The 18859-nt window shown below is 43.6% G+C and overlaps 1 protein-coding gene across 2 annotated transcripts in view; it reads right to left on the bottom strand.

Moving 5' to 3' along the window:
- Positions 1–17509, bottom strand: part of LOC146671469 (Na(+)/H(+) exchange regulatory cofactor NHE-RF2) — a 55903-nt gene extending 38394 nt beyond the window's left edge. For both annotated transcript variants that reach the window (XM_085403673.1, XM_085403674.1), the window contains exons 1-2: positions 16786–17509; positions 15460–15756 (exon numbers count right to left, since the gene is read on the bottom strand). In XM_085403673.1, the coding sequence (XP_085259799.1) occupies positions 15460–15756; positions 16786–17232 (744 nt within the window). In that variant the 5' untranslated portion in view covers positions 17233–17509. The remainder of the gene's footprint in view (positions 1–15459; positions 15757–16785) is intronic.
- Between the last annotated feature and the right edge of the window lie 1350 nt (positions 17510–18859).

The following is an 18859-nucleotide window of genomic DNA, read 5'->3' as shown; positions in this document are numbered from 1 at the left end:
CACCCAGAAGTTCGATCCGATTCCAACTCCACCTGGGGAATTCACCAAGGCCGACATATATACACGGCAGTGGAAGAGAGTTCAAGCCCTTGCCGACACATTCTGGGCCAGGTGGCAGAGGGAGTACCTCCACATGCTCCAAGGTCGTCAGAAATGGCAGCGCAGCAAACCAAACTTGAAGGAAGGAGACGTTGTTCTTCTGAAGGACAAGCAACTAAAAAGAAATGAGTGGCCTATGGGTGTCATCGTGAAGACACTTCCAAGCAGAGATGGAGTTGTCAGAAAGATGGAAGTGAAGGTGACACGCGACAAGATTGCAAAGACATTCTGTAGACCCATTTCGGACTGTATCCTTCTTCTGAGAGATTGGTCTCATGTGTAAATAGGGTCTAGTGGCAATCTTAAAATAATGCCAGGCGGGGAGTGTACTGGAACTGTTTGTATGTTATTTCTCCAGGCCTATAGGGGGCGCAGGTTTGCACAGTTTGCTATGTTGAGCCAATTAGTCACTAAAAGAAGTGTGATAGGAAGTGTTTGCTCATGAGTGAAGCAAGACATGGTGTGTTTTCCTCCGATCCAAAGCCATCCACTCCGTTAAATCCCTTTGAGTGGCAATATGAGTAAGTTTCTTAATTGTGTTTACCTTTAAGAGAGGGTATATGACATTATTGAAGTGATTTGGAAACTTTTGATGTGTTTTATATGTCCACTTAAATTCAACCCAAGCTAATGTTTATGTGACATTTCTGTATTCTGTATCATTTCAGTTTCACACTTTTTTGCATTAAATCCTGTCCAAATACAACACGTGCCTGTTCCTTGGAGGAAGTGATGCAAGAGAGAGTTTAGCTGGCTGTGAATCTCAATATAGGACACTGGGTCACATTGGGTGCAACAGTACACAGACTGAAGCTGTAATTAGGTGCAAAACTCCTGTGAGTGCTAACATATTGTGCAGTAATTTTGTAGCTGGGGGCCTTTGCTGTCACCAAGCCCAGACGAGAGCATGATGGATATGAAGGCACTCAGCTTGACTCTTCTTAATAAGCACAGAAATAGCTTTGATGCAGAGGCAATTAAACAACCCTCTGAAATGTCATTGCAGGCTGGAAAAAAGGCAAACTACCAAAACATTTGACAAGAAATACAGTTCTCTGACAACCTTACAGAGTTTTAGAAAGCTACTGAAATAATAACATTATTATATTATATATTATATCAGACTGTTGCATATTATTCTTTTGTAATGCTGATCTAAATCAGATCAAATTGATGTAAATTTCTCTTTTGACGGGCATAAAATAGCATTTTATTTGCTGCATATCTCCGCACGGCATGCAGTGTGTGCTTAAAGAAACTGGGGAAAAGAACAAGTGGAATGTTTACAGAGCTACCTACAGCAGATGAACAGTATCTGGAAGTCATGTTCTTTAAAAATAGGAAAAAATCTCAGCCGTCAGCTGATCCATCTGCTGTTCACTAAAGCCTCATCAGAAACTGTCTCAGTGGAAGGTTGGCTCTCAAGAAACCATTTTTAAGGAAGGGAAACAGGGAGAGAAAGCTGAAGTATGTCAAATTACACAAGAGCTGGACTGAAAATTAGTGGCAACAGGTCTGATGGAGCCATGAATCCAAATCTAAAATGCACAAAGACTGTGCTGAATAAAGGTATTCACACCATATATTGACTTTCAAGCTTGTTAGAATTGTACAGACTCCATTTTTGCCCTAAATGTTGTATTTCCAAGTACGTTTGCACATGTTTCAATAAATCACTGCACCTTTTTCCCATTTCCTGAGGAAATGATAACAAACTGAGTGGTGGCTCAAAACTTTTGCACAGCACTGTATGTGATGGGCCGGCTGTGTTTCCTGATGTTGTGATTTCATTGGAAACAAATGTGACCTTCGGAGCAAATCATCCATGAGAGCCGCTGTATGTAGCTGATGGGATTCTCACTGCCCGATTTCACTACAGAAGGAAAAACATCAAACACACTGACTGTCCAAAAGGATTTTCCAGAGAGCAGACTCTTTGCCTCAGTGATTTCAGCGTCCTGAATCCTAACAGTGATCTGTCGTTGTTTCATTTTCACAGTCATGCATGAGGTTAGTGAAACTATGCAAAGCCAGAAAGCACAACAGGTGGTTTAAGCCCCCCTTACAGAGTTTCGCTATCTCTCACTATCTTTCTTCACCTCATTCTTCCTTAATCTCCTGTTTGCTTTGCATTTCACCCTCCATGCCATGATAACTTATGCCAGCTTTCTGCTCAAGTATCACATCCAGCATGAAGAAACTGGCAGAAAAACAAAAAGCTTGCTTCTACATACATTTAAATGCCATTTCAAATTATGGGCCAATGTTGACGCATTTGGTGGTAATGTGATGATGTATGTGTTAGAAAGAGGCAGCGATGTTTTAAAGGTTGGGGCAGTTATTTTCTCTACCCTCTGGTTGTTTTCCCACCTTCAAATTCATGTAAAAAATTCTCTCCATTTTGTGTTTTTGCTGTGTGATGGGACGGCCGTGAGTGATGTAACGTTTGGATGAGTGCGTCCACACCCCTGTTATCAGTGCGTGGCAGAGATCCCTCAACTCTCAGAGGTGACGGTTGTGGTTTTGCGTGTGTTTTTCACAGTGTCCAAGAAACCGTTTGAATGAGCAGAGCTTAAACAAGTAGTTTATCTATTGATTACAAAATAGAACGTTTATCAGTTTAAGTCATTTTCAAGCAAAAAAGTAACAAAAATTCTTTGAAATTGAATTCGTGATTTAATTTAACATTTTATGTGTATTTTATTTTTAAACAAAACAAGACATTCGACCAGGTTTTGGATAATTATCAGTCATCCAAAAATAGAAAGAAGTTCTACAAGTTACCGACCTATATATGTGCATGTATTACAACAGTCATATCATGGAGATACAAGCATGATCCGTGCTGGATGCCTCAACACAGACTTTGAACATGGCGTGGTTGTTGGTATGGCACGGGCTAATCTGGGTGTTTCAGAAACTGCTGACCTACTGGGATTTTTCTCCACAACCATCTCTAGGGTTTACAGAGAACACACAACAAATTGAAGCAGATGGGGTAGAGTAGCAGAAGACCACACCGGATGCCACTCCTGTCAGCTAAGAACAGGAAACAGAGGATACAGTTCACATGGGCTCACCAAAAGGGGACAATAGACGATTGGAAAAAACATTGCTTGGTCTGATGAATCTCAATTTCTCCTGTGATATTCTGATATTAACATAGGCTTGACCTCACCTCACATGCAGGTGAGGTCAAGCCTCCTCCTCTTGTTTGTCACTACTCAAGCATCCTTAGAATTCCCAGTTGATCCATAAGGAAGCAAAACCTCTCTCCCATTACTTGACTCCCACAGACAGAGCAAAAGATGGCTTCAATTAAACAGGTCTGAGATGTGTAAGCTGAGTAAAACAGAGCAAGGCCAGTGGGACGTCAGATGTGTTTTTCAAAGTGTGTGTGTGTGACCTCTGTGAGGATCGATGTATGGGAATAGATGCTGGCCTGCAGCTGTGAGTGTAGCAGATATAAAGAGGAGTGTTTCAGGGAAGCAGCAGAGATGTGACAGCAAGTCTGCATCAAACAAAAAGCTCTCTTTACTACTTTCAAGGACTTCTCACTCAACAGAATAATTTCTTGCTGCTTGCTTTTTGAGTTCTCTGTATGTTACAATGTTTCTGTCTCTTTCTCTCATATTTTTTGCCAGCACTTTGCGTGGGCAGTGCACTGTTCGATCCTCACCCTGGCTGCGGCCGACCTACTGTACATTCCAACATCCAACAACTGACATTTAAAAGATGACATTAAGAAAACTGAGACAGAGAAGCAGAACAGAGTGTTCATTACCCAAACAGAAAAGATTTATCTGTGAGAGAACTCAAAATCGCAAATTAAATATCAGAGTTAATGGTTTCAGGAAAAGCTTTTGGATGCTAGTCCCCGATGATTCAAAGATGGCATCGGATCACAGGTCTGTTTTTAACATTCAGGCCAGTAAGGGCTACACAAAAGTAGTACAATCTATAAATAAAGCTGAGGATTTGGGTCAAGCCTCTTAATTGCCACAGATATGATTTTTAGATAGCAAGAGTTCAGTTCTTTCATAATCCATCCACGTATGGCTTTGGTAATTTGTTAAGTCATTAAAAAGAGCTACAAAGTGCTCCACAGAGAAAAGGCACAATATATTAAAAAACACATGGGAATCAGTTAATGCAGATACTTTATATAAACAATATTTTGTTTTAGTGGAGACTTCAAGGAAGTTGCTGAATAGGAAAAACAGATGTTGGACAGATTTAAGCTTGTAGAAAAGGGACAACAAGCAGAGATTTGCTGCAGGATCTGAAGTTCAGTTAGCCACATACCGCATCAAGAGCTCACCATCAGTGACCTTAATATAGTGCTGAAATCAGGCCATGAAGTGGTTTCAATATTGTTCTAAAATAAACTGAAACCAATGAAAAAAAGAAAAAAAAAAACACATAAGATATATATTACTAACTTTATGAGCCATGAAGGCCAGAGACCAAAAGCTCTGCCCCCTTTAGTTTTTAGCCAGACAAAATCCCCCTGCCCAAGGATCTAAAGGTACTGGTATGTGCATATGGTATTAAAAGGTCACAGGGGGACCTAACAAGTAAATGGACAAGTAAAAAGTCTATTTCAGTAATCTAGATGTTATGAAATACTACTCTTTGTTTAGCAATATGGTGCTCAAAATAGTAGGACTTCACTACACCAGCACTGCACCAATAACATCAGATTTAGACATAAAATGCCAAAAAAGAGAAAAGTCCGTAAAATTCAACCTGCATGTCCTGCTGGATTAGTTTATACAGCTGATCTCAGTTCTAGTCAGCCTCAGCTGAACATTATTTATGTATCCAACTGGAAAACCCCATATAAATTTAAGTTACTTCAGCCTCTCTACAGTTGCTGCAAGCCACTATGCAACCCATCTCCAGTCCAGGTCGCCGTTTCCAGGCTTTTCCTGCTTTAAGTTAATCAGTGTCAAGTCTGCTGTCCGCTATGGCCGCGCTGTTCTGTACCAGAGAACCACATGCATATGCTTTCTACTTTTGTGTATGCAGAAGCAGGGAGTGCCCAGAGCAGTCTTACTGCCAAATGTACATAACTGCGATCTTCTTTTGATTCAAAGCGTTCTTAACAATAAAGAGCAGTGTCAAAACACCTTTTAAGGTTTTCTAGGTGACAAATTCAGAAAAGAGCATCTACTATATAAAATGCATAACCAGACATTTTTGTATCTAATTCATTTTAGGTAACTCTACATCGCTTAAACTGTCCATCTGGCGAAGTGTTCAGGTCAACATCCACTGGTTTAACTGGGAAACAATTTGAATACATTATCAGCTCTGCATAGGGAGAGATAATACAAGAAGCACACAGCTGTGCTCACTCTCACATACCCACCCACACACATTTAACACAGTACTCTCAGTTGTTCATGTCTCTCTGGCATTACCCACCTTCAATTTCTGTGTTGCAATTCCCCAAAATACATAGCCTACACATACCATCGTTCCCCACTAGTGACCCTTCCACATCCTACGTGATCCCACTCCAGGAATTAAGTTTACTCACTCTCTCACACACACAGAATCAGGACCCTTGATGTAACAACATTGGTATTCAAAGCAGGGGGTGGAGGGTCTTGTACACTAGCTCCAGATGTTGGTAAGAGTCACTCACTCTCGCCAACTTACAGTAAAAAGTAAATTAGTTTCAAACTCTTCATAAGCATGAAACATCTGTTTAGAAGACGTCAGTTTAAGGGAGATTAAACAAAAAAAACGCCCTAAAAGAAAACTCTGCAGAGTACCTCACACAAACTGCTGCCTCTGTGCAGCCCTTTGCAGTAACAGACACCCCCAAATGGCTCGCCTTGTCAGAGCAACAACTTCTCATCTGTTTGCCCCTCACAGTACACCTTAGAGGAGGGCAATCCTGCAGGTTATGACACGGGCTGAAGTGGCGACTGCAGGACCCCCAGACAAATCCTGTGCTCTGTGCTGTTACATTGGAGCTGACAGGCAACATCTTTTTCCTATTATCCCGGGCAAAATGAGAGGCTGAACCAGAGAACAGGACATGTGACTCCCACTGAGTCAGAGCTGAGCCGTGGTCTCATTTTCTGTTGTTAAACTAATGGCCAGAAATAATCATTTTTAGGAGGCAGAGACCAAGAAGCAAAAGGGGCATTTAAAATACAACATGTCAAACAAGGAAAGAGACAAGCCTGCCTTGTCGTGACGGTTTACAACATCTGCAGAGAGACAGAGGAAAAGCAGATGTTTTTCTTGCCTTTGCGGATCTGTTTAAGGTTAAATACACAGAGATGTACATTACTGCTAAAAGCACCTCTACTGTTTTCGTCTGTTTTATCCATACAGAGAACACTGATGGCAGATTTCTTTTACACTCCTCACCCCTCTGACCTCAAGCCCTGACTTTTAAACATCGTGATGTCTGTCCATAATTATCTCACAAAATGGTTTTCACTCAAACGACTACAACAATCTGCATTTTCTAAAACGGTTTAGTGTATTTCTAGCGACCGGTCCCAAGCCTGGATACATGGGTCTGTTTAAGTTCGTTTAAGAGGATTTTTAGTCTAAGTTGTTGTTGTGGTTTTCTCACTATAATATAGAGTCTTTACAATGGTCATAATGGTTTGATGGAAGTCAGAATTTAGGGCGATGCAACTGCCTGTTGAACAAATATGCACATGTGCATGTTTGTCCTTGCACCATCATCATCATCATCATCATCATCAAATCGTTAATATGCCAAACTTGATCATGCAAATGTTTCACGATCAGATGCAGAATACCCTCACATACCACGCCCCTCCTCTCTGTAACTGTTTTGACAGATGCATCTCCACAGGGAACAGGTGATCTCTACAAGACGTCTGCAAATCTTTTACATTTTTATTTAAAAACAAGCTTCTCAGTGGGCTAGAAGCAGGATCAGTCATCTGCTGTTGCACTGTTTCATACTGATCAGTATCTGAATGGGACATGTTGTTAAGTATCAAATCACCTGGAAACAGAACTATTAAAGTTACAGCTCAGATGTTGCATCATGTACCGGGAAAGCTGTAAAACTTCTCTCCTCCTTTTCTTTGTTTTCCACATATAGACTTTTTGTGCCAAATTTAGCCGTGTGTATGTTTCCTGCACGCTAAGTGGTGTCACTGTGACCGTCACCATAGCAATGACTTTCTCTGTGTTTCCTAACAAGCCTGGTGTCAAACCACCCCGGAGTCCAGCGGGACTGGAAAGACCAACAAAAGGCTGCAATATATTTATGTGTGTCGGAGGCTTCACCATGAACAAAAGAGGAAAATTCTAGCCAGGGAAAGGTGAACAACAGAAACAATATCCACTCTGAAATGCAGCAGTTTCCACAGATGAGGTAATGCAAGCAGTCCTCTCCCCCCAAACTTTCTATATTACACTTAAAAAACAAACAAACAACTTAGTATGCAATCCCAGTACACCACGGGTTAATTCCTAATCTCAGTGCCAACAAACACCAGCTAGCTCTACTCTATGTATACATGCTGCTTTCTCTGCAAGCTCTTTTGCAACCCACCTCCAACCACAGCTCCTCATTCAAGTCTTGTCTGCTGTCACTTTTCTTTGTAGCAGGGTGCTGCTGCAACCATACAGTCCCTGGCCACTTTATTAGATACATTTATCTAGCTGCTTTTTAATAATGTAATTATCTAAACAGTCAACCACATTTCAGTGCATTTAGGGATGAATAACATGACCAACTCTTTATGATCACAGTGTAGTCATCTTCTGTTAGCTGCTTCCAAAATGCACTATGTTACAAAGCTCAGACCATCTAAACCTGGTTTCTTGAACACGACAATGATTTCACTGTCACCAGATCTCAGTCCAATAGAGCACCTTTGATATGATGGAGCTAGAGATTCCTGTCATGGATGTACAGCCGATGTACAACTCTGCAGCAACTGTGTGACGCTCTCATCTGAATATGGACCAAAATCTCAGAGGAAGGTTTCCAGCACCTTGTTGAATCTGTGCCATGAAGAATTAAAGGCAGCACTGAAGGCAAAAGTCCAACCCAGTACTAGCAAGGTGTAACTAATGAACTGGGAAGTGATATCCTTCACTGGCTGTTCTAGGTAAATGTGTACGTGAGCATGCATGTCTGTGTGTGTGCTTGTTTCAAAACAGGTTCTGGAGAGAAAGTGAAACCCAATGCTTCATCTTTAAGGTTTAGTGTTAATGACACACACATAACACACCTCACCGCATGTGTGTGTCTGCAAAGGAGGGAAAGAGGAGCTCGTGGACGGAGCACAGACACCTCAGGTGTGTGCTGAGGTAAGACGACGCAGCTTAACCTAAACTGCTGATGCTGCTGTCCTTGAAGCCTTTATTCTGCTCTCCCAGGAGCAGGCACAGGCAGTAGGATCACTGTTTCTGCTAGAGGCTTTCTACACAGTCTAGTGGCTGCTATTGTGCCAACAGGCCAAAGGTTTTAGGAGAGATGGAAACGAATATTGTTTCAGAGACCAAAAATAAGCTAATTTCTTCTGATCTTCAATCAAAGAGGTAGAAAAACAAAATGCCTTTAATGTGGTTCTGTAATTCAGTTACTCACTTTAAGTGGGCAAAAGTAGCTGAAAGCTGAGAACGGTGCTCAGTGATAGTGACACTTCTCTCTAATGCTGAAAAGGGCAACAAAACAGCCGTTACCAGGCAAAGGTGTCATGATCTACTTATGTTAGGAGAGATTTGATGAACACAAAAAAATTGTCTGCTTCTTCATTTTTTTTTGTTTTTGGTCATATATATATATATATATATATATATATATATATAAAAAAGGGAAAATATATATACATATCATCATAAAATGAAAATGACTGTGTCTGAGCAGCTGGATAGCGTAGTGGTTAGACTACACGCCTTTGGAACAGAGGATCGCAAGTTCGATTCCTGCCTGGGGCGTCTGTATCCAGTAAGGGTCCTAAGGCTAGACCCCCTATGCTAAGCAAGCCTACCGCAGACATGAGCGAGACAGATAAATATGAAGGCATGCCGGCTCGGACGTCGCCCGGATCAACAAGGTCCGCGTCAGGTGTTGAGGAACCAGGGCACCCTGACGAAAAGTGGGCTACTGGAACAAGAAGGCATCGGTGGGCAAGAGACGAAAACAGGGCGTTGTTGGAATGCTACTACGCAAGTAACCCTGGCGGAAGGGGCTACATGAATAGGCTGAGGGACCTATGGATTCTTCGATACCCAACATCCACAATGACGGCGAAACAACTAGTAGCTCAGTGTTCCAACATTCGAAAGAAGGGACTGCTCTCACAGCTAGAGATTGACGAGGTACAACACAAATGCTACGGCAAGGAGGAGTCAGGACGCCAGGTCAGGGGGGCGATATCATCACCCCCACCCGAGATTGGGTACATAGCCCCAAGTGCGATAGGAGAAGGATCGTTAAGTGCGAGAGGAACTGACCTGAAAGATAGGATCATGGCCAAGCTTGAAACCTGGATCCCCCGTAGCCGGTTACCAAGATTACGTGAAGTACCCTCAGAAGGTCTGCTAGATGATGTTAATGCAGCACTACGGACGATACCTACAACCACGATTACCGACACTAACAAGCTGATCTACAATACGGCAGCAGTGATCAGTGAGATGCTTGGCTACAAGTTGAACAGCCACAAGGGGCAGTACCCTCCATGGAGAAGGAGGCTAGAGGGCAAGATCAAAGTAGCACGGAGGGAGGTTAGCCAACTAACGGAGTTGCAGAAAGGTGCGACAAAGAAGGTGCATAAGAAATACAGCAAGCTGTCCATACCTGAGGCCTTAGAAACTGCCAAGCAAAGACTCACAGCCTTGGCCAGCCGCTTGAGAAGGTACACCAGAGAGATAGAAGGCAGGAGAATAAACCAGCTGTTCTCCACAGAACCAGCAAAGGTGTACTCTCAGTGGCAAGGGAACAATAAGAGAACAGCACCACCAAGGCTGGAGACCGAGCAATACTGGAAGAGCATATGGGAGAAGGACGCAACCCATAACGGCAATGCTCAGTGGCTAGTGGATCTGAGGGCAGACCACAGCAACCTCCCCGAACAGGATCCAGTAACCATCACAGTGGCAGATATCCAAGAAAGGGTCTCCAGTATGAAGAGTTGGACAGCACCAGGGCCCGACATGGTTCACGCCTACTGGCTAAAGAAGCTGACTGCACTCCACGAGCGTCTAGCAGCACAAATGAACCAGCTGCTAGTTAATGAGAGACACCCGGAATGGCTAACCGAAGGTCGGACGGTCCTGATCCCCAAGGACCCCAAGAAGGGACCGGTCCCCTCCAACTACCGACCAATAACCTGCCTCAGTACTACATGGAAGCTCCTGTCAGGCATCATATCGGCTAAGATGAACAGGCACATGGGTCAATACATGAGCGGGACACAGAAAGGAATTGGCAAGAATACCAGAGGCGCAAAACACCAGCTACTGGTAGACAGAACAGTCAGCCGAGACTGCAAGACCAGACTGACCAACCTGTGCACTGCCTGGATTGATTACAAGAAGGCCTATGACTCAATGCCCCACAGCTGGATACTGGAATGCCTAGAATTGTACAAGATCAATGGGACCCTAAGAGCCTTCATCAGGAACTCAATGGGGATGTGGCGTACAACACTAGAGGCCAACTCCAAGCCCATAGCACAAGTCACCATCAAGTGCGGGATCTACCAAGGAGATGCTCTGTCCCCACTGCTATTCTGCATAGGCCTGAACCCCCTCAGTGAGATCATTAACAAGACTGGCTACGGATACCGACTACGGAACGGAGCAGTTGTCAGCCACCTCCTGTACATGGATGACATCAAGCTGTATGCCAAGAGTGAACGAGACATCGATTCACTGATCCACACTACCAGGCTATACAGCAATGACATTGGAATGTCGTTCGGACTGGAGAAGTGTAGTCGGATGGTAACAAAGAGAGGGAAGGTAGTCAGAACTGAGGGGATTGAACTACCAGAAGGCAACATTGCAGACATAGAGGACAGTTACAAGTACCTGGGGATCCCGCAGGCGAATGGGAACCATGAAGAGGCCGCTAGAAAAGCTGCAACCACCAAGTACCTGCAGAGGGTCAGGCAAGTCCTGAGGAGTCAGCTGAATGGTAAGAACAAGATCCGGGCCATCAACACCTATGCCCTGCCCGTGATCAGGTACCCTGCTGGGGTAATAGGCTGGCCAAAGGAGGAGATAGAAGCCACTGACATAAAGACAAGAAAGCTCCTTACCATGCATGGAGGGTTTCACCCCAAGTCCAGCACCCTGAGGCTGTACGCTAAGCGGAAGGAAGGGGGCCGGGGACTGGTGAGTGTCAGCACCACAGTCCAGGATGAGACAACGAACATCCAAGAATACATTGGGAAGATGGCCCCAACTGACCGAGTGCTCAGTGAATACCTCAGGCAGCAGAAACCCAAGAAAGAGGAGGGAGATGAGGAACCATCATGGAAGGACAGGCCCCTGCACGGTATGTACCACCGGCAGATAGAGGGGGTGGCTGATATCCAGAAATCCTACCAGTGGCTGGACAAAGCTGGACTGAAAGACAGCACAGAGGCACTAATCATGGCAGCACAAGAACAAGCTCTGAGCACAAGATCCATAGAGGCTGGGGTCTATCACACCAGGCAAGACCCCAGGTGCAGGCTGTGTAAAGATGCCCCAGAGACAATCCAGCACATAACAGCAGGGTGCAAGATGCTAGCAGGCAAGGCATACATGGAACGCCATAACCAAGTGGCCGGCATAGTGTACAGGAACATCTGTGCCGAGTATAACCTGGAAGTCCCGAGGTCAAAATGGGAGATGCCCCCAAGGGTGGTGGAGAATGACCGAGCTAAGATCCTGTGGGACTTCCAGATACAGACGGACAAAATGGTGGTGGCTAACCAACCGGACATAGTGGTGGTAGATAAACAGAAGAAGACGGCCGTAGTGATCGATGTAGCGGTTCCGAATGACAGCAATATCAGGAAGAAGGAACACGAGAAGCTGGAGAAATACCAAGGGCTCAGAGAAGAGCTCGAGAGGATGTGGAGGGTGAAGGTAACGGTGGTCCCCGTGGTAATCGGAGCACTAGGTGCGGTGACTCCCAAGCTAGGCGAGTGGCTCCAGCAGATCCCAGGAACAACATCGGAGATCTCTGTCCAGAAGAGCGCAGTCCTGGGAACAGCTAAGATACTGCGCAGGACCCTCAAGCTCCCAGGCCTCTGGTAGAGGACCCGAGCTTGAAGGATAAACCGCCCGCAGGGGCGTGCTGGGTGTTTTTTTTTTATATATATAGAGAGAGAGAGAGGATATTGATTTAGAATGCATGCACACACACAGCCAGTCCATCCATCGCTCAGCCGTCGCCCTCTCGACTCCTTCTGCTGTACCACAAATCAAGAGAGAAGTAAACATGAGAGGAATGCAAAGGAAAAAAGTAACCTGGGGGATGAGCGGCCATAAAACAGAGGGAAAATACAGACAGTGTCATGTAACCTGGGGAACACATGCACAAACACACAAATCCCTCTCATGGGGATATTTATTGGGGAAATGTGAAAGTAATTACAGTTGCAGAAAAAAGTTTATGTCATGTTTCTTACGCATGTAGCGATTTTAGGCTATTAGACCTGCATGATCTGTGGCTGTCGAAGCTTCTATTCGTTCAGCAGACAAGGGGATATTAAAAAAAACACAAGCTGTAATAAAAGTTTGGCATTTGACGGACATAGTTTGAAACTGAACTGATCATGGCCCAGATTTTCCCTTTGCAGCTGACACACTGGGACCTCCTACACCTCCCCTCCCATCCCCTAACAATAATTTTGTGATTTTTGTTGCTGTAAATAAAAAGTACAGTGCTCTCACTGAGTTAGTTAGCAGTAGGTTCCAACTTTGAAACCCATTTTGAGCCATACTTGTCTACGTTTAGGAAAACTGGCACCATTGAACAGGCATGAAGTGAATTCCTGTTCTTTTTGGATAATTTTCGTATTGAAGAAAACATAGGATCTTTCTCAAGTCCTTTTATGTTAATATGTTATTTTAAAGGTGTTTTTTTCGTGGATTCAGAGGTAAGTCTATCTATTTTAGGTCACAATGCAGCTCTGACGTCGCCTCATCTGCCCTTTCTCCCATCGTACAGCAGGAGGAAACTGTCTGTGGCAGAGTTCTGAAAACTAGAAGGTGTGTTTGTTGGTGAGGGGCAGCGCATGGGTTCAGGAGCCAGGGCACTCTTTTCTTACATGTGCTCATTTGGACATTACACTGAATTTTCATTGGGAAGCTAGCATGGTATTATTCCTGAAATCTGGTACGTACCCAGCTTCACCAGGTAATAGCTCGAAAATGAACAATGTACGTGTGCAAAACCGGCTATAGCTTGAAATTTGTGATTTTCACTGAATATACAAACATAATCTGCACAAAGTGAACTGAAAGTGCAAATTAAAAACACCAGTAACATAAAACAGCTTGGGGGTCAGGTATCCAATTAAAAAAAAAACATCCCCAGCAGGAGGCTAGACCCTGGAAACACACTGTGTACATGCACAACCACCCTCACTGCTATACTGGCACATGCACAACCCATCTTTCTCCCTCATTGTGTGACTCCTTTGCACTGCAAAGAGGAGAGAGCACTTCCTGAAACTTCTTCTTGCAAAGCTCAAGGTTAGCACTGGCTGTGGTTCCTTCTATCTGCTCTGTCTCTAGTTCCCTCTCCTACCTTCTCTTAAAAAAGTGAAACCTATGAGGAAATTTGCTTAGCTCAGCGGTCTGGCTCTCCTGCTTTGATGAGCAAAAAGAAACTTTTACAAGAATCAAAAACAAAGAATTGGGAGGAGTATTTTACTATGTATTTTTATAGTTTATTCTTGTCTCGGTTATTCTGTGTTTCTTCGGTGGTCTGTGTGTTTTTCCCCTCCACTTTCATTGTTGTAAACACCAAACAAGGGGACGTGCTGCATCAGCAGGCTGTGCCAATAGTCTGCATATGTCCGAAGAAGTCCGATTCTTTGGAGGCTCACAGGAATCAGTCAGGCCACAGAGGAACTCTTCATTGCGCCAGTAAAAATAGAAAGAAGCTGATTATCTGTCACGGTGCCTGAGCAAATGTGAACTGTTGATACATCAACAGGTTTCCTTCGTTTTTTATTCGGAACCACAGATGCCTTTTTTTGGCTCATCTTGCTGAGCTTTTCTTCAATTCTTTCATTAGACTCATTAAGACAGAAAAGAGAAACGAGAGACCGCTGAGCAATTCCTGAACCGAGTACTAGGATTTCTCCCCACAGGTCAAAGCCAGAGCTGGACAAAAGACACACACACGCAAACACACGCATCCAAGATTTAACTGATTGGGCCTGTCACTGCTCTGGTAGAAGGACTGCCTGAGTGCTGCTCACATATTGGCAAGGCAAGCCTAAGTGAAAACACATGTTGTGTAAATGCAGAGAATAGAAGTTGAGCCTCGGCCTCCCCCCAATAAAGACCATTTGAAACCAAATCCAATCAGATCTCAGAGCGTTCCAGGAGAGACAGAGCGGGCGGAAACGCTTCCTGTTTTTCAGGACAAAGGGGAGTAATAATAAGCAGTGAATCCAAAAAAAAAAGAGAAAATAAAAAGTATCGAATGCTTACTACAGGTTAGGCAACCAACTGTGACAGCGATCCTGTAACTGTCCTGTAAAAACACTCGATCTACAACCTTTCAAAATATAGGCAGGTCATTATTTTTCATGTATTGCAACTTTTTTATTTTCAAGATTTCTGTGGATTTTCTTTTTGCAGAGTTACTACGTTGCCTGGTGCCAGATTCCTAACCTCTGACCTTTCACATCCTCTTTGACCTCTAACACAACATCTGGAATGCTTCACCCGCATTCATTGCATTCACACGTAACAACGCAGACTGTGGAACCTGAATGTTATCTACGTATCTGATCAAAAACTGGCAAAGCGACAAGAAAACAAGTCTAGGGTGAAAGCATGCTGAGGAGAGTCTGTTCAAAGTGATGACTCAGTCACTACCTTCCATCTGTTCTAATGCAAAGTGCGTATTTTTAACTCTCGGGTGTGTTCAAGCAGACAAATCTCTAAGAATTTTCTATGATGACTGGCTCGAGAAGCTTGACAGTTATTTGTGGGTTTACTGGGGAGCTGGTTCACACTGAAAAAAAGAAAACACACTCTTTCTGTAAGTTTTAAATTCTTTTGTTGTTAGACAGATATCTCCTTAACAAGCCTGGAAACACACATATTAGTGCTTTAGTAAGCGTGTAGTGTGACCATTGTGATGATCCAGCACGTCCTTACCTTCTTTGAAGCCTTAGACGGTGACCTCCTAGTGGGCTTCTGCACCTGGTCGCTCACTGTGACGGGCTGCTTAGACAGAGAGCCGTTCTCCCGCTTCTTGGAGGGGGAAGATGGTGTTGACGATGGTGCTGGAGAAGGAGACACAGGTGGAGAGGAAGAGGAGGAAGGATTTCCAATTCTAAGGACGGCCATATCCTCTGTTGCTGTGAGGCGCAGGCTGCGTAGGCTTTCATAGGTCTCAGAGTCAACCACCAGCAACCTGGTCTTGTTGTCCATGGCCTTAATCCTCTGTACCACCTGAGGAATGGAACATCGAACGTTTGGTTTGAATACATTAAATTCTCTACAGTTTGGCAGCAGATAATTAAATGCTACTCCTATGAAGGATTAGTCCCAATCCATCCATCAAGGACTTGTTTAATATATAATTACTGACCATTATATTAGGCTGTATACACCTTTTAACATGCAGGCCTGTGATTTGCATCTTTATTTTAGGAAAAATGCTATATAAGCAACGTTTTGAAAAAGGCGATGGCTCTAGGTTTTTGGGGTATGTGTGTTCCTTTAACTGAATTTCTTAACATAACTTTGTATTTATTTGGTTCTTACTGTTTGACAAAGCAACTGTATCAACTGATCCATCAGTTTTTCTAACCATTTATTCCCATACATCTGTAGTGGGAATATAGTGGGAAGCGATGTTTTCAAAACTGACAATTATCATTGTCGTTGTTATAGATCATTGTCATATGAGCAGGAATATGAGGCTCCTTAGAAACACCTGGGTGGCAGATTTGTTCCCTGAACTTCAAACACAATAGTCAGAGGGTTTGTTTTCGTCTTTCAAGCTGCAACAAACCTAATATACAGCACACAGAGAGGAGGCTGGTGCTGATCTTCCCCCGTGTGCCTGCAAGCTTGTGAAAATAATTATCTGAGCCTGCTGACTCTATCTGACCACCAGCCAGGCCTTGCAAATAGAGGAGCACACAGTTTGTTAAGATCTTATTTACAGGGACCGGTTTATATTTAAGCTCAGGCCACTGACTAGAGACTTGCTGATTTGTTGAATTTCACTAGGAAAAAAAAACTGCAAGGGAAGGAATACAGCCTGCGTAAAGTTCTTGCTCAGCGCGCCCCTTGTTTCCAAACAAAAATGTTTTGTAATTCAATAACCTGCAGACCTCTGGTCTGTGACGCCGAGTGGAGGAGGAGGCTATGCGCCACCGTGTCAGGATGTCTGCATCAGCCAGTGTCACCTGTTGATGTAGCCCCTGCTCAGCCAGCTAAGACACAAGTTAAATAATAAACACATCTACTTGCCTGATGGTGCGTCTCCTTCTCCACGTTTACTCCGTTCACTGCGACCAGCCTGTCACCGGCACGCAGCCCTGACGCTTCTGCGGGGGAGCCAGCCTCCACTTTGCGGATGAACTGGCCGCTCTTTCCTTTCTCGCCATGCAAGTGAAATCCATACCCGTTCTCCCCTTTTGTCATGACACAAAGCCGCGGTTTCCCCACTTTGGCCATTTCCCCCTTTGTCAGTTTAAAGCTTCTGAAGTGTTCAAGTAAAATATAACAACAACAGCAACAACAATAATAATAACAATAAATGGAAATATTGGAGTTTAGGAGAGCGACTGCAGGGCTGCTAAACTTCTTGGAGAAAACATATCTGGCTGACACGCGCGCTCTCCCAGTACAAAAACACAAAGTGGAACAGCCACAGATGCGCTTCAGAACAAGAAGAAAAAGAAAAAAATAGTGCATGCAAGAAGCAGCAAAGTGTAAAACTTCAGGTAACGAAGCAACAGCAGCAGATCCTGTGTCTTGTATCCAAGCTGAAGCGCACGGCTCAAAGACTCCAACAAAAACCCGACGGGCGCGCACAGACTTCAGAGCCCCCGACAGCGCACCATTACTGTTACTGCAGACGTCGAATAGACTGCCGGGTCCTCTCCTCTCACTGGAAATTTCTCCATAACAACAGTTCGGAGAGCATACGCTGAGTACAGTTTGCTCTGGGTTAGAGCCGCGTGCGCAATAGCACCACCTCTTCCCAGACCGCTTACCTGCTCTCACTGTTTTGGGCAGGGAAGGAGGACTAAAAATGATACAACATTGCCCCTGGGTGGCAGGAAATGGTTTTGAACGGTGTCCTAAAAATAATGAAAACACCCAGCTATTTGGATTCTCACTCTCAATACATCCAACTGGTAGCCTAATTGTAATGGGTCCAGACAACAGTTCATCTAAAGTTTCGGAGCCGTTTCATAACATATTATTATTCAAATAAATGTCATAACTGTGCTACTAAAATACCCACTAAAATCTAACTGATGAGCCCAAAGCTTTTAGTAAGTAGGCCGTTTCAAATACAGTATCCTTATACTATCCTTAATTAAGTATCCTCATTAATGCAGACCAGGGATGTCAAACTCATTGTACATTGAGAGTCTTGTCTAACGACTCTAACTGCACATTCATTAACTTAATATAAAACATAAGAAAGTGGAATTTCAACAGAATGCCTCAGTTTTTCTACATGTTAAAGAGATTCTGATGTTATAAATCAAATACATCTGTCAGCACGACTCTTTGGACTTTACAGACAAATTACTGGTGACTCATTGGCCAGACTATCCTGTAGCTGTAAAACAAAACAGCCCTTGTTATTACACAGATAAATTTCTATTTATTTATTTGTTAATTAATTTAACAGTGGAGATGTATAATAGTCACGGAGGAGATCTTTATTGGAAGGAAACGCTATAAAAATTATAAAAAGACAGTTGAAAGTCTACAATTGACCTCGGGCCTTATGTTTGCCACCCCTGATGCAGACCATCAAAAACGCCAATGGTATTGCTGTTTGAGATCTTTGCTAAAAAAATGAACTTAACACATTCATAATTACAGCCGTTGATTGAATTTATGTTGCGTTGGAGGGCGCAACTGTACTTCCTGTTGAAACCTTCACAATAAAGCAACCCAGTGAACGCTGGAACAAAAGCAAAACAAAAAGGATACAAGAAAAGAAGAAAGGTCATTTAAGTAAAAAATAAAAAAAGACAGAGAAAATATCCAGTGAGCAGCAGTTCTCTGAAGAAGGCAAGTAAAACAGTTAAGTAAATAAAATAGCACTTGTTACAACAAAGGTATGCAGAAGACAGCACTTTGTACCTTGATACAGATGGGCTACAGAAGCAGAAGACCACACTGACTGTCACTCCTGTCAGTTAAGAACAGAAAACTTAGGCTACAGTTTGCATGAGCTCAACAATACTGGACAATGAAATTTTGCCAGGTCCAATGAGTGTCAATTTCTGGAGGGTAGTGTCAGAATTTGGAATAAGCAACATGAAAACATCCATCCATCCTACCTTGTAGGCCCTAT

Source organism: Rhamphochromis longiceps, linkage group LG4 (genome assembly GCF_057381845.1).
Source record: "Rhamphochromis longiceps isolate RC_006_pf linkage group LG4, R_longiceps_female_GT1.1, whole genome shotgun sequence".
In the NCBI taxonomy this organism is placed as follows: domain Eukaryota; kingdom Metazoa; phylum Chordata; class Actinopteri; order Cichliformes; family Cichlidae; genus Rhamphochromis; species Rhamphochromis longiceps.
This window is presented reverse-complemented; position numbering and strand designations above follow the sequence as displayed.